The 22,287-nt window shown below is 40.3% G+C and overlaps 2 protein-coding genes across 2 annotated transcripts in view; one reads left to right on the top strand and one right to left on the bottom strand.

The window, feature by feature from the left end:
• Positions 1 to 938: 938 nt before the first annotated feature.
• styk1.L (serine/threonine/tyrosine kinase 1 L homeolog) overlaps positions 939 to 22,287 on the bottom strand; it is a 27,810-nt gene continuing 6,461 nt past the window's right edge. The window contains exons 2-10 of the mRNA XM_018225121.2: positions 9,358 to 9,456; positions 9,022 to 9,153; positions 6,928 to 7,167; positions 6,562 to 6,743; positions 5,347 to 5,430; positions 4,691 to 4,899; positions 3,752 to 3,792; positions 2,901 to 2,997; positions 939 to 2,478 (exon numbers count right to left, since the gene is read on the bottom strand). Coding sequence (XP_018080610.1) covers positions 2,274 to 2,478; positions 2,901 to 2,997; positions 3,752 to 3,792; positions 4,691 to 4,899; positions 5,347 to 5,430; positions 6,562 to 6,743; positions 6,928 to 7,167; positions 9,022 to 9,153; positions 9,358 to 9,427 — 1,260 coding nt within the window. The 5' untranslated portion in view covers positions 9,428 to 9,456 and the 3' untranslated portion in view covers positions 939 to 2,273. The remainder of the gene's footprint in view (positions 2,479 to 2,900; positions 2,998 to 3,751; positions 3,793 to 4,690; positions 4,900 to 5,346; positions 5,431 to 6,561; positions 6,744 to 6,927; positions 7,168 to 9,021; positions 9,154 to 9,357; positions 9,457 to 22,287) is intronic.
• The window catches only part of LOC108696092 (synaptonemal complex central element protein 3), a 22,587-nt gene continuing 22,309 nt past the window's right edge, over positions 22,010 to 22,287 (top strand). The window contains exon 1 of the mRNA XM_018225122.2: positions 22,010 to 22,093. The gene's annotated coding sequence lies outside the window, so the exon portion shown is untranslated. The remainder of the gene's footprint in view (positions 22,094 to 22,287) is intronic.

Raw genomic sequence — 22,287 nt, 5'->3', positions numbered from 1 at the left:
TCAAAATCCCATAGAAATGAATTGTGAGCTGCGGAATTTCACTCTAGTGGCGGAACTTCACTCTTTGATAAATTTACCCCTAAATGCATACTGCTTGTTGGGTGCTAAAAACCAGCAAATTTATCCTATAATATTGTTTAGACTTGAAATTCTAGAAGGGACACAGATATTTTTACTCAAGATTCTGATGCTTGGTCATATTGATTTAAGCCTCTTACACCGAAAGAGCACTGGAAATTAAGATACAGGTGTACGATCCATTATTCAGATGCTCATTATCCAGAAATTTCTGAATTATGGAAAGCCATCTCCAATAGACTCCATTTTAATCAAATAATTCAAAATTCTCTGTAATTATTAAGTTGTACTTTGTCCTTGATCTAAACTAAGATATAATTAATCTACATTTGAGGCAAAACAATCCTATTGGGCTTATTTAATGCTTTAATCACTTTTTTAGGAGACAAAGTATGGAGATCCAAATCACAGAAAACTCCAGATCCCAAGCATTCAGGATAACAGGTCCCATACCTGTACCTGGGAGGCTTTTAAAGTGGTTAAGTGCCATCAGTGCCAAAGTGCAGGGCCACTTTCAAAGAGTTGGTGTTGTGAAGCGATCGACAAAATGGTATAAGAATGGGTTCCGTTTAGTGATCGCAAAATCTGTCCCGTTTGGCCTCGCTGAAAAATTTACGAAATGACGTGGTCAATGGGCGTCAAAATTATTTTGACACGCGACAATTTTTACACAAGCGACTTTTTTGTCGCAGCAAATTATTATATCGCTAGTCTGTTATCTGGTAACCTGATATCCAGAAAGCTCAGAATTACAGAAAGGCCATCTCCCATTTTATCCAAATAATCAACATTTTTTAAAAAAAAAATATTTTTCTCAGCAATAATAAAACAGTACCTTGTACTTGATCCAAAGTAAAATATAATTAATCATTATTGGAAGCATAACCACCTCTGGGTTTATTTAATGTTTACATGATTTTCTAGTCGACCTAAGATATGAAGACCCAAATTATGTAAAGTTACGTAATCCGGAACACCTCAGGTCCCATGCATTCTGGATAACAGGTCCCATTCTTGAACATAATAAATATTGCAAAATATTTGCTTAGCTATAGGAGCTGCAATCCGCAATTCCAGAAAATAGTCAGTTAAAAGTAAAAAAATATTTTTTCCCTGCATAATAGAAGCATTTGTGATGGGATTTGAAACAAATACAACCCTCAACATGCTTAAATGGGGGGAAGGTGGCAACTTTATGTCCTACCTAAATCCCTCTAGCGGAGATGTCAATCAGCCCCATGTAATTATGTGATAATGATTTACTCCAGGCATTTCTGAGACGTTATGGTCAGGATGGCAGGATGCAAAGTGCAAAAAATGGGACAAACCAACATTTTTGCACTTTTGCCTTTAACATCTTGGACACATAGACCTTTACCTCCACAATGAATGCCTGCCATTGACAACTAGGCATCCCCATGCTCAGCCCCTATTTGCTTTATAATTAGAGCTTTGTTTGGACGCTAAAGGCTGCAAAGTGATCTGGAGCCCTGTACTTACTGCCTATGGTTGGACGATGTTGTGAGATCCACCTTGCACCAAATATTGAATCAGTTGGGAAGTGCAGAGTGTAACTGTGCCATGGACAAAAGTGCTGGGTAAATAAGCACTAAGGAACTTGATGTTGTACTTAAGCTTTGGGCATAAGTACACCAGCTCTTTCATATTACCATTTAGTAATGAATTGGGGAGTCCCAGATAATGTGTATTGGCTGAGACCATTTTCTTCTGCAGTCAAACAGGGTGGATGGAAGACATCTTAAACTTATTGAACTGTAAACTGAACTCTCACAAATGTAAAGACATAAAGAACATCAACATAAACAGATGGACAACAGTCCATGATACAAGGGCCACTCGGCATGACGCATACAAAATGTCCTCATTCATAGTCTGAAGGCCCCTTTCTGTAATTCTCCCTTGAGTTTGTATGGTAATCCAGTGTTCCTAATCAACACATTGAACGGATGGTTTTTAAAGGCTTCCTGTGGGGTAATATAAAAATATTACCCCAGTACATTATTCCAACAGGCTCTCTGTAACTGCCACCATAAACATCCTTCATGTATAAGTCATCCAATTTGCACATGAGCCTTATGTTTAAGTCCACAATATTTAACTTTAAGACTACAGTAAATGGTTCCTCTTCATCTACTGCCCCTGTAGGACAATCAGACTCAGTGTAAGCGCTTCCATTACAGCACAGTGTAATCATTCTCAATTCTCATAAACTCTGTCCCAGCGACACCAGCGTAGAGTTCTGCCACCACCTGCTCTGGGACTTGGAGGACCGACTTGTCATTGGAAGCCTTCTTCCCAGCTTCCAGGCGCTTGCGCAACTCTGGCAGTGATGGCCTTTCGGGTGCCTTCCAAATCCAACATGTCTTCATGATGTTGTACCTATGAGAAGATAATATTAGAAAACCCTGCAATGATGTATCATTAATGATCTTTTTCCTAATTAACTCTGAACCCTCTTAGAGGGTAGAGTTTGTGAGAATCAAAGTGCTATAAAGGTTATTTGAACTTTTATGTTCCTACCTAGTCGTGGGTTTAAGGGTGGGGGGTAAATATGTGTTTATACAGGGAAGGATTTTGGGTCTTTAACAGGATGACTCATGGAAGGGAATGGAGCCTTGACCCCACCAAATAAAGAAGGCAAAGAGAACCCAATCATTACAGCTTATGAAATTTTGAAGGTGGCAAATAAATAGGTGAAAACATGACAGCTACAGTATCTCACTCTCCTCTAACATCAGCAGATCAGAATCCTTTTTGAGGCTTTGGGCTAAGCAAATTTAAGATTGCAACTTGATCCTTACAAAGCTGGTTTGCAGGTGGAAGGCCTCTTCATAATGTTTCCTCTCTGTAAGTGCTGCAGGATGTCAATTGGGGGAATTTCAGGATAAGGAGGAGCCCCTGAAATAAAAAAGAGAAGTTCAGAGCTGAAGGGAGCAATGGTTGTAGAGATCAACATACCTGTTAATTGTATATTCAGTCCATATGACCATAGCACACTGACAAACAGGTTTCTGTTGCGTTGCGTTGCGTTTGGACTGAATATATGATTTCAACCCATGGCAGAGAGGGTAATTGACCACTAAGCACCTGGTCTGACGAGACGGAACACAGGGGTTGAGCACTATTATCGTGTGGAACATACCTGGTAATTGGACTTGCCCATCATTTAAGTAGTGGGGTGCTATTATTGAAGTGACTGGATTCTCTTATGTATAGACCAATTTGTTAAGCAAGCCCCAGTGAGTACAGCCACTACTACATGTAGACCTTGGACTGATGCTCTTCGTCTCTCAAAAATACACCAGCCCTGGGTACTTTTTCTATCAGTTACTTGCAACTGTCCATGACCATATGAGCAATGGCTGATAGCCACAGAGATAGGCTGAACATTAGAATAAAAATTTGGGTTACGTACATCTTTAACTACCCTAGATGTTAGATTTCTACTATTGGAGCATTTATGAGTGCAAGTGAATAGCATCAATGTGCACTAAATTTTGCATTCATCATTAGATTTTGCACTTGTACTTGCGTGCATACACAAGCCCTAATATTGACTTGAACATTTGACTCCAAAAAAAAACTATTTTGTTAAGGAAAGTCTGGGTCAGTTCTTATTTCATGCTTAACACAAACATAAATATGGCCTTACCCAATGTTATCATTTCATAAAGAAGAATTCCAAATGACCACCTGAAATCAATAGAAGAAAAGGTTAGCACTCACTTTCTTGTTCATCGTTACATATTCAAGGGTATATTTATCCTTTATCCTATGGACAAATGACAAAGAGAACATCACACAAAATAAAAAAACATTTAGGGAATGGGCATTAAAGTGGTTCTTCACCTTTAAATTATCTGTTAGTATGATATAGAGAGAGTGATATTCTGAGAATATTTGCAATTGGTTTTCATTTTTTATTATTTCTGTTTTTTTTAAGTTATTTAGCTTTTTATTCATTTAGCTTTCCAGTTTGCAATTTCAGCAATGTGGTTACTGTTGTGTCTGCCAGACATGTAGATTAATACAGAGCAATTACTGTAGGTTTGTAGGAATGTGGTGATTCCTTATGATATTACATCCTACAGAACTTAATCATGTCCTGTCTGGTATTCTATTAATTAATTTTGACATCTGCTCATTGTCTTGTGACTTTCCTCCATATAAGTAGTATTCAGGAAGTGTGGATATTGAAATATTTACATTTTATTGTGAGACTTGGAATCGCAACTGTTTTCTAAGTTCTAGGGCTACCAGGTATCCTAGCAACCAGGTAGAAATTTGGAAGTCATGATGGCAGATGAACATGAGATTTTGTAATCTTATAATATCTTATAATAATAAGATAAACAATTAAAATAGAAAAAAATGAATAATAATAATATTGAACCCTCGCAGCTGATATGTTGTTATGGTTACCAGGGTCAGTGACTTATTTTAACTGTAACCAATAGCATGCTGGTAGCCATAGCCCATGAACAGCTGGAGAGCTGCAGGTGGGGTTATAATTAATGATGCCCCACACAGGGTATTGGCCCTCAGAATCGCTAACAAGGACCCTGAATAATTTCTGCAAGATCAAACTTACACATCTGATTTGGCAGAGATGGGCAAGTGAAGGAGCCTCTCAGGAGCCATCCACTTCTGGGGAGCAGGACGTCTAGACTGGAAGGTCCCAGTCTTTCTCATCTCACAAGCTCCACCCAGTCCAATCAATTTAGCTGTTAAGTCACGATGAATGAGGATGTTCCGTGCTGCTATATCCCCATGGACCAGTTTGCGCTGGTGCAGGAACTCCTGAAAACCATGGAGGAGATAAGGTTTTAATATGTATACATGGACTTTGAGATCTCTTTGTCACATTAAGGTTTTATATTCTCTGCCAAAATAACCCATAAGCTCAATAATGGTGGTACCAAATACTGCTCTACAGAATATTGTCTTCCTTATAGGACCAGCTGCCACATACGTATTTCTTTGGCTGGTGCAACTCATGGCTCAACAATATGGGCACCTTTTGTACTTCAACTTTGGCCAAAGGGTAGGTGGCAGGCTGGAGATGCAGAATACATTAAGATAAACATCCCCAATAAGAAAAGACTAAAAAGAGAAGGATGACAAAGTCTCTACACTACAAAAAAAAATACCATACCACAAAGGAAACATGGGCCTAGCGTCAGTTGTTTCCATACAGTCTACAGGATGAGGAGAGGAGTAGGACTGGGAGCCCATATATACACTTACTAAAGCTGAAAGGACCTGAAGAGCTATGATGTAAACTTGACACTCGGTGAGATCATAGAGAATTCCATCCATAGACATGACGTCCTGTGAGAGCAGAAATGAGCAAATGTGTTAATTAAAGTGTTGTTCCTTGTTTCAGCCTCTCTCTCTCTCTCTCTCTCTCTCTCTCTCTCTCTCTCTCTCTCTCTCTCTCTCTCTCTCTCATAAGTAGGCAGAGTTCCTGCTATGACTATTTATTCCTGCACCCTGTACTTTGTACCTTGTACCAGAGAAGCATAAAACCCAATTTGAAACTGGACTTCTAGGAAAAAAACACTGTATTCATAGGCAGAGGGTAATATTTTTGTTTGGGGAGGCTAAAGGTGTCACACATGGGACTACCAGCTGATGCTTGCAACCCCTCCTGAATGCTAAAAGGTGGATTTCTTAGTACAAAATATTGACTTTTCCAATGAGAAAAGCAGCTATATTTGCTTTTACATTGTTGGTAAAAAAAGGGATACTGTCATGGGAAAACATGTTTTTTTCAAAACACATCAGTTAATAGTGCTGCTCGAGCAGAATTCTGCACTGAAATCCATTTTTCAAAAGAGCAAACAGATTTTGTTATATTCAATTTTGAAATCTGACATGGTGCTAGACATATTGTCAATTTCCCAGCTGCTTCCAGTCATGTGACTTGTGCTCTGATAAACTTCAATCACTCTTTACTGCTGTACTGCAAGTTGGAGTGATATCACCCCCTCCCTTTCCCCCCCCCCCAGCAGTCTAACAACAGAACAATGGGAAGGTAACGAGATAGCAGCTCCCTAACACAAGATAACAGCTCCCTGGAAGATCTAAGAACAGCACTTAATAGTAAAAGCCAAGTACCACTGAGACTGATTCAGTTACATTAAGTAGGAGAAATAACAGCCTGCCAGAAAGTAATTCCATCCTAAAGTGCAGGCACATGGCTGGGGCAGCTGGGAAACTGACAAAATGTCTAGCCCCATGTCAGATTTGAAAATTGAATATAAAAAAAATCTGTTTGCTCTTTTGAGAAATGGATTTCAGTGCATTATTCTGATGGAGCAACACTATTAACTGATGTGTTTTGGAAAAAACATGTTTTTCCATGACAGTATCCCTTTCAGTAAATGCGCCATGTAGTATTTTTCCTCATCATTTAGCTCTCCCTAAGCGCATATCCCCCATTCTTTGCTTGTGCCTTACCCGGCGGCAGTCCCAGAGAAACTGCAATAGAGACCCCGGTTCAATGTACTCTAGTAACATGCAGAAAGGCTTCTCGTTAGGGCAGCACCCCAGCAGCTCCACAATGTTTGGGTGCTGGCCTAACCATCCTTGAAAAGCCACCCTCTGCAGGAAATCACGGACCTCTTGTGCTCCACCTGAACCTGAGGGGAACCAAAGACAAATGGCACAAGGCTTAGAAAAAATGTATAGTTGCACAGATAGAAAAAAGAAGGAAATAGAATAATTGAAAGTTAATTAGATTGTAAGCTCTAAGACACAGATACATTACATTTTTACACATCCAAGGAAAATACAGAGTCAGGTAGCCCTTAACAGTTTACTTACTTCTAAGCCGTTTAATGACAACATCTCTCTCTTTCCCACCCATGGGGTCATTTAGCTTTGTCCTGTGGATGGGCCCAAACCGCCCTTCGCCGGCCAGCTGCAGAGGTTGCCGTATTCTGCTCCTGGATATCTCGAAATCTTGCAGTGAGGGATCTCTCGTTCTTAGCACCTGATCCATGGACAGCTCTTCCAGAGAGATTGCATGATTAATGTAACCGACGCTCGGCTTTCTCTGCACTTCTGTAGGTAGAGTTGGGACATTATAAGTAACTGGACAAGGCTCCTATATGAAAAGTAGTTGTTTGTAATTATACTCTACATAAAATTGCATGTGCTGTTTCTTAAGGGAAAGTAACTTTCAGTGAGTGGTAAAACAGGCCTTACGGGGATCTATTGTCTGCATTGCATAGACCTGTCAAAACTATAGCCCTATCTATTGTTAAACTACTGGCCCAAGCACCCCTAAAGCCTAGAAATTGGACTTGAAAAACAGCCTAAATATGGGCAATAGTAATAGAATTTCTTATTGATCCAGCCTACTGCCTTCATCTTGCATGTGTACCCATGGCAAATAAGCCCTATAGAATAGAAGACATACACGTATGGGACCTGTTATCCAGAATGCCCTGGACCTAGGGTTTTCTGTATAATGGATATTTCCGTCATTGGGATCTTCATACCATAAGTCTACTAGAAAACTATGTAAACATTAAATAAACCCAATAGGCTGGTTTTGCTTCCAATAAGGATTAATTATATCTTAGTTGGGATCAAGTACAAGCTACTGTTTTATTATTACACAGAAAAAGGAAATAGTTTTTTTAAAATTGGATTATTTGGATAGAATGGAGTCTATGGGAAACGGTCTTTCTGTAATTCAGAATTTTATGGATAACTGGTTTCTGGAAAACAGATCCCATCTCTGTACTGCAATAATATTTCTGATGCCATTGACCACTAAGTTGAAAACCATGCATGGCACCATAGTTGTATTTAAATATCAATATTTGTATGATTTAACTATGAGTACAGGTATGGGATCTATAATCCAGAATGCTTGGGACCTGGGCTTTTCCAGATCTGGGATCTTAGCGTAATTTGGATCTTCATACTTTAAGTCTACTAAAAAATCATTTAAACATTGAATAAACCTAATAAGATTGTTTTGCCTCGTCAGGCAAAACAATCATCAGAATCAAGTACAAGGTGCTGTTTTATTATTGCAGAGAAAAGAAAATTATTATTAATTATTTGACTAAAATGGAGTCCATGGATAATGGATCCAATACCTGTATTTACTGTAATAATAATAAAAGATCCCTTTGTAATGTAATAACAGATGCAAAGTTTCCTCTTGGTCAAGTAACTCATAGCAACCATAACTGAACACTTGTACATTCTAGCTGTTCATGTAAATTCCATGTTGTTACATTACCCCCCTATGTTGAAAACCACAGAGTCTTGCTGATACATTGAGAGATCTGGTTACTCTGCTATTAAAGTGGACCTGTCACCCAGACACAAAAATCTGTATAATAAAAGTCCTTTTCAAATTGAACATGAAATCCAATTTCTATTTTTTATTAAAGCATTCATAGCTGTTGTAAGCTGATTTAAACATCTCAGCTGTCAATCAAATATTGTCTGCCACTCCTCTATGCCATGGGCAGAGGCGGGGCAGGCAATTACTTTCACTTTCCATTCAGCACTTCCTAGATGTCACTGCTCTCCACATATTCCCCCATTCTCTTTACTATTTAATTGTGTAGCAAGGGCATGGGGATGGACTTCGGGCCCCCCATTTTGGTGCACAAACAAGATTCTGAGATGATTCAAGACTTGTCTTAATAACTGTGTGCACAAAATGGCTGCTGCCTGCTTGCTATAATTATGAATTCCCAGACTGAAGGAAACAAGATTCAAATAATTTATAGAGTCTAATTAAAGTTAATTTTGCTTGACTAATGTGATAAAATAGGATTTTGAATAATTTTTTTGGGTGACGGTCCCCTTTAAAGTTTGTCTTTTTAATATTGCATATCCATTGCATTTCATAAGTTGCACCTGTACAGAGGTGCGCAGGACAAAGGATACCTTGTCTCTGGTCATCTTCATCTGGTTTCTTTTGTCTATACCGAAGCCACAGAATAATGGCAAGGAGGATCACGGAGATGCCAACAAAAAATACTGGAACCACTATAACCTCATATTGGTAAGTTCGAACAACTGTAAAGAGAAATAAAGTTGCTGTTACTAGGGAAAAGAAAAGAGGATGACAATTCTGGGTGTTTGTATGAACAAGTAAACAACTGGCACAGGTATAAAGGTTAACGCCATTTATTAAAAACCCAAGTCACGGAGCAAGACTTCCCTATGGGATGAAGAATGATATGGAGTAAAATAAAGCACAATAATGTCTACTTTACTTACTGCACAGTTGATCAGTGCTGGCACAATCCAGGAGGGTCCGTGCAGGGAGTCGGACTCGTTGGTCATCCATTGCTGACCCCTTAAGGCATCAACTGAAACCTGTAAAAAAACAATGCTATGAATGGTGTTTCGGTACATTGTCTTTCCTTCATATCCAACCTAACAATAAAGGTGTCCACTATCTTGCTTCCCCCAAATAATTTGCCTCTTAATTCTTGCTCCTCCTACACAGCCTTGTACTGAAATGTATTCAGTATCTTGCATTTCGACACTAAATAACACTAAGGTCCTAACCAAATTCATATCTTCTTTTCCCAAACATCTGGGAACAACATATATTAACTAGAGAGGTACATTTCCTGAAGAAAATGTGAGTGGTGCTTGCCGTGGCAAAACTCAGGCCCAAATCTGATTGGCTGTTGTTGCCCCGCCCCTTTTTTTCCTAATTGTGAACCACAGTCACTCAGTGACTAACATACCAAAGTTTGGGAATGCTGTCATTTAATGTGTAAAAATGGCAGCATTTCTATTTTTTTCTATTGAAAATCAATGAATGAAATTTGATTGGTTGTTGGTGGCTCCGCCCACTTTTTCTAAACTTGAAGTGGAAACCCCCAGCGACCACATTTGTGATATTCAAGGTCCCTGACATCAATACTGAGAGAATGGCAGCCTTCTTAATTTTTCCCATTAAAACCAATCAAAGAAATCTGATTGGTTGGTTTTGGCTCCACCCACTTTTCTTAATTTTAATCCCAGTCCCCCAGTGACCAACTGTGCCAAGTTTGAGGAGGCTGCCATTAACCGTCTAAGAGCGGCAGCAGTTTAAAATTTTCCTATTTAATTGAATGGCTGAAATTTGATTGGCTGTTGTAGACTCCGCCCACTTTTTGTAAATTTTGGCTGCAGTCACCCAGTGACCCACGGTGCCAAGTTTGGGAGCTCTGGCTTTATTACTGTGAGAATTACAGCTGTTTACATTTTCTCATTGAAGTCAATAGGGAAAATCTGATTGGTTGTTTGCGGCTCCGCTCACTTTTTTGGGTCCCCAAAATAGGACAGAAAAGTCACAACACCCCATTCCCGAATAAGCTGAACGGTTTGACACCTCATTCATGGGTCTGCGACAAACTAATTATTCGATAAATTCCCCATTATAAGTCAATGGGGCAAATTTGGGGACCTCTCCTGCCCCGGGGGTAAAACTTATACCCTCGTGTGGGGTATCATCTGACACAGGTCGCAAACCTCTTCAAATGTGGTAAATTTAACGTTTCTACAAGATTCCCTCTCTGCGCTAGAATCCGTCAAAAGTTGGCCTCAATGTTAATCTATGGGACTTTTCGGGGTGGTTAATTGCCCCCGCAAGGGGCAATTAACCACCCACCCCTTAGAAAAGTCATACCACCCCATTCCCGATTAAGCCACACGATTTGACACCTCATTCATGGGTCTAGGACAAACGGTGCGGGACTAGTTACGCACCAAACTTTCATACGGAAGAAGAATAAAAATAAGTTTGCAAGATAACAGTAGTGATGCTTTGCTTCGCAAGCACCACTAAAAAAAAATAAGTTTGCAAGATAACAGTAGTGATGCTTTGCTTCGCAAGCACCACTAAAAAAAAATAAGTTTGCAAGATAACAGTAGTGATGCTTTGCTTCGCAAGCACCACTAAAAAAATAAGTTTGCAAGATAACAGTAGTGATGCTTTGCTTCGCAAGCACCACTAAAAAAATAAGTTTGCAAGATAACAGTAGTGATGCTTTGCTTCGCAAGCACCACTAATTATCTTGCTTATAAGACATATACATAGTTTTTTCAATGTCTTTAGGCTGCTCTAATGCTCCTTTTTCAAGGAGAGATATTTCCCATTCTAGAGCCAGAGCTAATAGGGGGTCATTTTATCATCCACAGGGGGAACAAATACAAGAGCATAACCCTTACTGCTCACTTGCCCCTGGGTATTGCTGCTCTGTGCCTTCTCAAAAATATGGTGCTCAGCCCTGCAGGTTGGAGATTCCTGATTTAGGCTCTTAAAAATATCTTGTGCAATAATACATTACTTGCACTTACCAATGACATTTTTTCGACCAGGGTCTCATTTCAGAAATGGGGCCCAAGAAAAATGCCCTCAACGGAGGGCGAGGAAGCGTTAGAAAATGCCAGTGGTAAGTACATGTTACATATTATTACTCTAGATATGTCTGATCAGGGATCTACACACTATGCAATATGTTATTTCATAGTACAGGTATGGGACCTGTTACCCAGAATGCTCGGGACCTGGGGTTTTTTCTGGATAACAGATCTTTCCATAATTTGGATCATCATACCTTTACTCTACTAGAATATCATGTAAATATTAAATAAGCCCAATAGGCTGGTTTGCTTCCAGTAATGATTTATTATGTCTTAGTTGGGATCAAGTACAAGGTACTGTTTTATTATTACAGAGAAAAAGGAAATAATTTGTTAAAATTGGATTATTTGGATAAAATGGAGTCTATGGCAGACGGCCTCTCCATAATTCGGGCCTTTCAGAATAACGAGTTCCATACCTGTATGACAAAAGAAGGGATGCCCTCAAGCATCAGTTTAGCATACTGAAGAGTGACAGTGGCAATTTAACTTTTTTATACTTTCAATGTTCCCATATTACAAGTTACTAATATACTAATCACTATTTAGTATAATGGGTATGACTAGAGTGGATAAGGGGCATAGCGATGCATCTACATAACATTTTTCCCCAATAGGACCTCATTCTGCTTGGTTTCCATGGTCCTCTGCCCAGCGTCCAAGGTGACCAATAGGTTAATAATTGGAACCCCACTTGGGGGTAACAGCCTTGCTAGTTTAGCATGGGGCCCTTTGATTCCTAATGGTTGCCCTGGATCCCTGGAAAAGTGAAACACTGTTCAGACATTAAATATTTTTTTTAAAAATGAGTTAAAGGGATACTGTCATGGGAAAAAAAAAATTTCCAAAATGAATCAGTTAATAGTGCTGCTCCAGCAGAATTCTGCACTGAAATCCATTTCTCAAAAGAGCAAACATTTTTTTCTATGTTCAATTTTGAAATTTGACATGGGGCTAGACATTTTGTCAATTTCCCACCTGCCCCAAGTCATGTGACTTGTGCTCTGATAAACTTCAATCACTCTTTACTGCTGTACTGCAAGTTGGAGTGATATCACCCCCTCCCTTTCCCCCCCACATTAGCCAAACAAAAGAACAATGGGAAGGTAACCAGATAGCAGCTCCCTAACACAAGATAATGGCTGCCTAAGATCTAAGTACAGCACTCAATAGTAAAAACCCATGTCCCACTGAGACACATTCAGTTACATTGAGAAGGAAAAACAGCAGCCTGCCAGAAAGCATTTCTCTTCTAAAGTGCAGGCACAAGTCACATGACCAGGGGCAGCTGGGAAATTGACAAAATGTCTAGCCCCATGTCAGATTTCAAAATTGAATATAAAAAAATCTGTTTGCTCTTTTGAGAAATGGATTTCACTGCAGAATTCTGCTGGAGCAGCACTATTAACTGATTCATTTTGAAAAAATTTTTTTTTCCCATGACAGTATCCCTTTAAAGATAATGAAGGAGAAATGCCAAGTCAGGTGATAATGCTACTGCCTGCAGATATTCCTACAGATTTATTTAGGAGGCCTACTCCTTTAAGAAGAAGTAAAATACAAACTTTCTATTTATAGTTTTCTTTGTGATGTGGCCCAGGTTTGGCCCAACACTGGAAAATATGATAGAGACTGACATGGAGCTGCAGGGAAGGTACATGGATCTGCCCAATCTGCTGTTTACATTGTTCTCTCCATTATGACAAGTAGAAATATTTTACAAAAATGCCACCAGGTTATGCATACCCAGAGTTACTGTGCAGAGATTTGGAAGCAAAATCCATAAATAAATAAAATTCTATAGGCGTGGGTGGAGGGATTGGCATACAAAATTTAGGAGGCAGGTTCTTGTTACAAGATAAACAGCTCATGTGTCCCCTGCTGGATCAGTCAAGGTGTCTTGCGGCCGCGGGAAGAAAAGAACAGACAATTTATTTCTCTGCTTTTATGTTTTATTCACAAGCCGACAGGAGTCACTGAGCCTTCAGACTGCAGATTAGTTTCCACTGTGCACTGGCAGATCTGACCTACAAAACTCCAGTTAGTATCCAGGATGGGCTCATGTGACACAGAGCTCAGTGTTATTGTCTCTCTTTTGACACCGACGCACTGTAATTAATGTCTATATGGCCCTGTTTCTTCACCTTGGGTTTCCAGATGTTGTGGGACAATAACCCCCAACATGCTTAATCCCCAAATTATGTGTTAATGAATCATCTGGGGACCCAAGGTTAAGAAATAGGGATGTATGGGAATATTAGTAAAGCAGTGAATGAAATATTATGCCAAAAAAACATATATACAAATTGTTTTATGCACCGAATCCAGAATTTGTTTGATTCCCAGCACTTTTTCAGGATTCTAAAATAGGCACATACTTAAGGGCTTATTTAGAGGAGAAAGTGCAGTGTGCAAAATATAAATTGCGGAACATACAGTATCACCATGTTTTTACGCACAATGCAGCAAGTTCCAAAGTAATATTGGAGGCCAGGTGGCGATTAACCTAATATAATTCCAGCCAATATGTTAAATTGGTTGTTCACCTTTAAATTAACTTTTAGTATGATATAAAGAGTGATATTCTGAGTAAATTTGCAATTGGTTTTCATTTTTTATTAGTCGTGGTTTTTGAGTTATTTAGCTTTTTATTCAGCAGCTCTTCAGTTTGTGATATCAGCAATCTGGTTGTTAGGGTCTAAATTACCCTAACAATCATGCATTGATATAAATAAGAGACTAGAATATGAATAGGAGAGGCCTGAATAGAAAGATGAGTAATAAAAAGTAGCAATAACAATAAATGTGTAGCCTTATAGAGAATTTGTTTTTTAGATGGGGTCGGTGACCCCCATTTGAAAGCTGGAAAAAGTCAAAAGAAGAAACTAAACTAGAAAAAAAACTATACAAATTAAAAAATTAAGACTAATAGAAAAGTTGCTTAGAATTATCCATTCTATAACATACTAAAAGTTAATTTAAAGGTGAACTACCCTGGACGCTTTTGCACTAAAAATCTTCAATGTTGGAAAGTCACCATTTCCAATTCTTGACATAAAAATAACATCTGCATCTGATTTTTTTAGGCGCAAGTTAGCTATGTCTATTGATGCAGGAGGCTACAGGAGCCCAGAACCAACCTTAGTCGCTCTGAGATTCTCCCCAATTCTCAAGAGAGGTTTGTACTAATTCACACAATGACTGTGGCTAAAGATGAGCCCTTATGTGTTCAGCCAGTTGATCTAAAGCCTGAAAGTCATGTGACTTTAGAGCACAGGACAAATGAAAATGACAATGGTTTGTTCATAACTGATGACATTTGTTAAAGGGGTGCTTCACCTTTTAAGTTATCTTTCAGTATGTTACAGAATGACCAACTATAAGTAATTTTTCAAATTAGTCTTCATTATTTATTTTTTATAGCTTTTGATTATTTGCCTTTTTCTCCTGACTCTTTCCAGCTTTCAAACGGAGGTCACTGACCTCATCTAAAACACAAATGCTCTGTTAGCATTTCCTTGTGAGGCAACTTTGGCCGATTTCGGAAAACAGAGCACTCCGAGTGCCATCCCGCCGGTGATTTACATTCTAGCCGGCGGAAGGCAGGGGAAGGCAGTTTGGGGAGATTAGTCACTACAAAGAAGAGGAGATTTGTCGCTGGGCTACTAACCTCCCCAGGCCTGGACTGGGAGTCAAAATAGGCCCTGCCATTCCAAGTACACAGAGGCCCAAACAGCCCCCCACAAGCCCAAACAGCCCTCTACCAGCCCACTATATGGTATCTTTCTATTGAACTATACAGCAGCCCCTCTGTCATTTGCCAGAACCCACAGTTTGCTAGTCCGGGCCTGAATCTCCCAGAATCTTAGCATGTGTCTCTGCCCTAGGGCTACAACTTTACTGTTATTGCTACTTTTTATTACTTATCTTTCTATTCAGTCCCTCTCCAATTCATATTCCAGTCTCTTATTCAAATCAATGCATGGTTGCTAGGGTCATTTGGACTGTAGCTAAACTGGAGAGCTGCTGAATAAAATGCTAAATAAATCAAATACCACAAATAATGAAACATGAAAAACAATTGTCTCAGAATATTAATATCTACATCATACTCAGCCAGGTCCGGACTGGCATTCACAATAGGCCCTGGCATTCCAATACACAGAGGCCCAAGCAAACCCCCCACCAGCCCAATAAATATCGACTGTCTATAGCAACTTACAGCAGCACCTCTGGCATTTGCCAGAACCCACAGATTGCCAGTCCGGGCCTGTACTCAGCCCTTTAACTGTTCTCAAATTTAAATACACAAAGTAAGGTTCAAATTAGGGATTTAGTGCATTATTTTTTTTAATTTTTGTCATTCAGTTAAATCCAAAAATGATGAATTTGGTTCATCACTAGCTTAAAGCAAAAAAAGCTAAACTTCTTTGTTCCACATGTATTGGTCAGATAGGTCATCTGAAGAGCCCCTACAAGACCCAATAAGCTGCCGATTCTTCTAAAGTCTGCGAATGGACAGTTTTATATTTCTTTCTTCATTTCCTCTAAAAGTTTTAATCTGGGAGGGTTGTATGTTATATTTAGTCTTCCCCTCCCCTAAACTGCTGAAAATCCAGCTCACGTTGATGACAGCAATTGTACTTTGAGCCTAATTGAAGTAACATTCTATCAGGTGAGAAAGCCATTTGCTAAACTCATGGTACATTCCACAAGCCTAGAACACTCCCCACTTTTTGGGTGATAGACAGAAAACATTAGCAGAAATGGGGAAAAAAGAAAGGATTGCCCAGCCCTAAATGACTACCCCTCAGGGCAATGTGTACTTGTCTCCTCAAGTGTGTGTGTGTTTGGGTGTGTCTAGGAGCAACACGAGTCCTTCCATCAGTAGAACAAAGAGTGGAGCCCATTATTGTGTGTTAGCGGATGGATGTCAGATACGGTTACAACAAAGCATGGTTTTATGCTTAACTAGAAAGAAAAATGACGTGGATGTCAATGATTCAGACACATGTATCTTTAGAAATTCCAGCAGCAATTGTAAACACTATCCCTTAGCTGAGAGAGAGACTGAAACCCAGCATATAGTACAGCTGTGATATCTGAATTCATATGAATGCATGTAATCAATAATGTTAAAGCTCATTAATGTACCACATTGTGCAAAATGCACAGACACCTGTTTTCCCCACAATGTTACCATTTTTCACAGAATTCCATCATAATAACAGCCATCCCGAAAGAAGTGTGCACCAAAACTTGTACCAGTGGGAACTGAAGTTATATGAGACACATGTTTTCACATGTGCCAATTATGGTGTAAGCATTTAATTCCCTAGGTGTATTGACATTGGGTTATCAGGCTAAGGTAACCCTAGAAGTACCCCCTTCCTTAAGGGAGCTGTTACTTCTAAGGATCAGTGGCAGGGCCTGAGCTATGGGCCCACCACCAGGTCCGGACTGAGAATTAAAATTGGCCCTGGCATTTCAGTTACACAGGCCCAATCAGCCCACACATAGCCCCAAACAACCCCCACCAACTCACTAAATAATGACTTTCTATGGGACCTTATAGGAGCCCCTCTGGAATTTGCCAGAACTCACAGTTTGCCAGTCCAGGCCTGCCCACCACCCCATCCCCCCAGCTTAGGACCCACCACCCTGTCCCCCCAGATAAGGGCCCACCATTCTGGCACACCGCCCTACCACTATTATCGCTGACAACATCGGCGCTGATTACCACCATAGGGCCCAACAAGACCAGGGTCCACCAAGTTTTTCCCAGTGGACCAGTCCTACTCCTTTACGTTTGACTTGTGCACACCTGCACCCTGATGTACATTGGGTTTACATAAATAGGCACCTTTGTGAATAGCCTTCAAGCATGTACAGCATTTCCAAATATAAACTCATCCAGAAAGAAAAACAGTTCTTGTGCTCCATTCTGGGCCTGTGCCCAACAGTCTGAAACCTGTGTATGAATCAGAACCCACAGACTGGTAGCACCTGCGTCCAGTGCATGTCATTTAGTTATTTCCCAGTCCTCCATCAGAAACCTGCTCTGGGCTCCTGTTGGGATCTAATTTAACACCATGAGCAATACTACATATTGGTTTTCAAAGCCCTGGCAATGAGGGTACCCCCCACTGATATAGTACTTGTACTCCCCCATAGTTGCCCTGTTTACACCACTGAATACAGGTAGTAAAATAGAAAATTACTCGGCTGAAATATTTTGCCCTTGTTGTTATAACTCCTCAGCTATAAAATAATAATAATAATATAAAATTATATAACTATAATTATTATTTATATGCATTCCTCAGTTTAATTATGCTTCTATACATAGTACAGGAAATAAAGGGCACACACAAACACACATTTGGCTCAGGATTGCTTGCCTTGACTCTGGCCCCTCTCCTGGTTACATAGTTAAATCGGGTTGAAAAAAGACAAAGTCCATGAAGTTCAACCCCTCCAAATAAATGTATATGGAATATCCCTGCCAAAAATAATCTTAACGGCAGCTGTCTTTCAGAGCTGGAGTTAAAGAAGAGAAGAGACCCCTTGCAATGCAATGTGGTTGGCACCCCATGTAAAGGGAAAAATACAGAAATGATTACTAATACATAAAATACAGAAATAATAGATGTCTAGGTTGCTATTGTTTACTAGACCAGGTGCAAACATGACTTTTATTATGTTACTGATAATGGGGTAAACAACCCCTTCTACCTTAAAATCCTGCTTCTATTTGTCCATATAAATAGAGTTATGCACAGACAGTATTTTTTGAATAAAGTGCGCTACAGTACTGTCATTCTGGATGCAACGAATCCACTGTTTTGGATTCGACCGAATACCGACCCAAATCCGAATCCTAATTTGCATATGCAAATTAGGGGTGGGAAGGGGAGAGCATTTTTTACTTCCTTGTTTTGTCATGTGATTTCCCTCCCCGGCCCTAATTTGCATATGTAAATTAGGATTCGTATTCGGTTCGCTGGGCAGAAGGATTTGCCCGAATCCGAATCTTGCTGAAAAAGGCAGAATCCTGGCTGAATCCCGAACCGAATCCTGGATTCGGTGCATCCCTAACTGTCACCATAAAGGAACATAAGTGGAGCCAATTCTCCTCCTATAAAGTATCTGTTCCCTTTAATAAGGATATGGTGTGACTGATGTTTTTTCCATGGTGAGGGTTTTGTCTGTTTACATTAGGGAGGAACAGAACATTTACAGAATAAAAAGAATTCAAACATAGCTGCATTCAATATTCACTTAACAAATAGACAGGTAAAAAATTATTGGACAAGGATAAAGTCAATAAAGTATGAGACATATGGCATTTGCTTGAGGTTTTTAAAAGAGCGAGGATTATTGTTATTTAAACACTCTTTCTAGATTTAATAGCTGAATGCTGCCAGGACTGATACCATAACATTAACCCAAAATAAATGAGGCAGGAGCAGAAGGAGAGTTGCGAGCAAAAGCCAGGGAGAATGTAGGGTACAGTAAGCCGTGGCTTTCCCAACAATATAAATACAATGTGCACAACCTTTGATGGGCCTACATTGTTTGACCAAATTTATTGACCATGTAGTTAGCTGATCAGATTCAAATTCAGTGTTGGTTTTCTGATCAGCATATGTAGAGCCAGGTAAATGAATCCACATGAAAAGCATTTTAAGTAAGGGGGTCCTCTTCTCATTTGTATGCGACGCAAAGGGAATCCTGGGCAGAAAACCCTGTTATGCTAGTAAAATATCTATCTTCATGCAATACCCTATGGCAGTGGTTGTTGAACTTTTTCAGAAACAGGAAACCAATTATGTGGCAATTATTCAAGTGTCCCAAGACTATCTAGGACACCAACTCATGCCACATCTCACATTGACTGCCCTTCAAGGTGCTTTCAGGTGTATCTAGGAGTCGGACAACAAAAAGCTTATACTAACTAGCTTGCAGGCGAACCCCACCTCTGCTCAAGCCCAGATTTGTGGGCAGGCCACAAAGGCCCGGGCCTAGGGTGGCAAAGAGCTGATGGCATCATGCTGGCCGTAACAGGCCCACCCGATGCATCTAAACTCGTCTGCTCATCGCTGCATCTAAACCTGCCCAGTCCCTATTGCCAGCAATAGGGGGAATTGTGAGGGAGGTAATTAGGGTTGCCACCTTTTGGCCCGTTTAACTCAGGGCAGGGGATGGGGCCATGACACAAAGGGGCGGGGTAGCTCTGTGACTGGATAGGGTCTTAACATCAGGGGCAAAGCTATGGCGTGGCGATCGGCCGATCACTGCATCAGTCAAAGGGAATCTTGAGGCGGCTCCTGCAATGCTGCCTCCCTTACCTGTCCGGGGGGAGGCCGCAACACTAGTGCGGAGACCGCAATTGCGTCCTCTCACACTAGTAAAGCCGAATTTCCAGTCGGAAAGAGATGTAAAAGGGCAATATTTACTTAAATATATATTCCAGTTTGATAAGATTATTTTATATGCCACTTTATTTGATATAAACTATCTGTTGCTTAAGTATTCATTTGGGGGGTATCGTTTTCCTTTAAAGGTACAAGGAGCGGATTTTTGCCACCCCTGGCAACCCATCTGGTGCTGCCACCTGAGGTGAGTTTTTCAACTTGCTTCATTGGCGGAGCACCCCTGCGGACAGCCCTTCAAAACACTTGGTTGTCTGAGTCAAAACTGAACAGGTGGCAACCCTAGAGGTAAGCAGTGGGGCTTTGCGAAGAGGGGGAAGTGTGAGCGAGTCGGGGACAGGGGGTGAGTGGCCTAGGGGCACACCTGTTAGAAATTCTGCCCTGCCTCTGCCAAGGATTATACAAACATTCAAAATAAATATCTCCAGAGTTCCCCGGAGATGTTGCTCATAGCAACCAATCAGATCTTTGCTTTTGTTTTCTAACTTGTAGGTGACTGTTTAAATCCAATTGCTGATTGGTTGCCATGGGCATGGGCCTGATATTAACCTTTAATGTTAGTAAACATGCCCCTAAAAGCCTTACCAGGGTGGGCTATTTCCACAATTTGGGAACAACTACCCCATAGCTCAAACTGGATCTTAGAGTTCAGCAAAATAACTGCTAATCAAGCAAACTAGTTCTTAAGTTCCCATCTCCACAGTTAAATTGTATATTCAGCAATCAAATCAATTATAGAAATTTCATCACCCTTTGGGGCAAATTCACTAAGATTCGTAGTTGCGCCAGGCGTAGTTTCGCCAGCGCTCCGCAAATTCACTAAAATCCAAAGTTGCGCACAGGGGTAGCGTAAGGTTGCGAAGTTGCGCCAGGGTTGATTCGCTAAGCGAAGAGAAGTTAAGCTAGCGATGGTTAATTTGCATACGGCGCCAAATTCAAATTTCAATGGAGGAATACGTAGAATCACTACAAATGCCTGGGAAACCTTCAAAACATCAAATACATTTTTTTTTTGCACTACACATGTGCCCACTGTATAGTTAAGTTGCCATGAGTTAGGAAATGTAGGGGGGGAGGAGGGGAGCCCCAAAAAAAATTTCGATCTTTTTCAGCCTATCACCCATAATATAGAAAAAACGCCAGAGTTTTTTGGGACTTAGAAAAAATTTTAACTTTTTTTGAAGCAATCCCTATCTACTCTATTGCGCTTCGCCTGGTCTGAGGTGGCGAAGGAAGTTTAGTGTAAAGGTAGCATTCAGTACACTGCGCGCGTTAGTGAATTTGCGTAGTTACGTCCGTAGCGGAAATTCGCCTGGCGTAAGGGTGCGAAGTAACACTAGCGAATTTATGCCAGCGTTCGTTAGTGAATTTGCGAAGTAACAAAAATGCCCAACGCTAGCGAATTGACGCTAGCGTTAGGCGCTTAGTGAATTTGCCCCTTAGACTCTATTTAATCCAAATAATCCAAGTTTTTAAGAATTATTATCTTTTTTTCAGTAATAATAAAACAGTGTACTGATCCCAACTAAGATATAATTAATCCTTACTGGAAGCAAAACAAGCCTGTTGGGTTTATGTAATGTTTACATGATTTTCTAGTAGACTTAAGGTATGAAGATCCACAATAGGGAAAGATCCATTATCCGGAAAACCCCAGGTCCCGTGCATTCTGGATAACAGGTACTGGTGGGAGAGCATAGAGATATTGTTCCACGTCACAGAAAAAACATAGAACTGCCCTTCCAGCCAAGCAGCTGGCTCTGCCTCAAGGCCAGGTACTAGTGATCAAGACTAGCTTGAGAACAGAATCCATCCATCACTCGGGAATTGTATTCTCTCTCACAACCAATAAGCTTTTATTACACATGGTGGATACTCTGCAAGTGTTTTTACTTGGAGTCTCTGACCTGAACTGAAGCTGTTTCAAGCCACTGCCTGTAGATATAATCTCAGTGTCTTAGTCCCGGTACAACTGAACACCGATTGGGTAGGCTAGAGGGATTGACCCAGCAGTATAGCCAATCATTGTACTTCTGCACACGATTGGATAGACTGGAAGAATTCATGCTGCATCCTAGCCAATCCCTGTGCATCTGTACCGGGACTTAGACTGAGGGGAAGATAAGCAGTTTGTGTAGCAGCAGTAGACTTGGAATAAGGTAATAGCGCTAATGTTTATTGTCAGTGAAAGCTCCAAATTTGTCCTAATCTTCTAATGACTTGTGTATGTCTGTGTCTGCCATGTACATGTGTGTGTTTTACTTAGTATATCTCATTCTGCATTTGTGTGTTTGGACCTGACCAAGATCTTTTTGTGCTGCTGCCTAATGAATTGTGTATTATTGTGTAGGTT

Source organism: Xenopus laevis, chromosome 7L, assembly GCF_017654675.1.
Source record: "Xenopus laevis strain J_2021 chromosome 7L, Xenopus_laevis_v10.1, whole genome shotgun sequence".
Taxonomy (NCBI): Eukaryota; Metazoa; Chordata; class Amphibia; order Anura; family Pipidae; genus Xenopus; species Xenopus laevis.
Note: the sequence above shows the minus strand (reverse complement) of the source record. Positions and strands in the feature narration are given on the sequence as shown.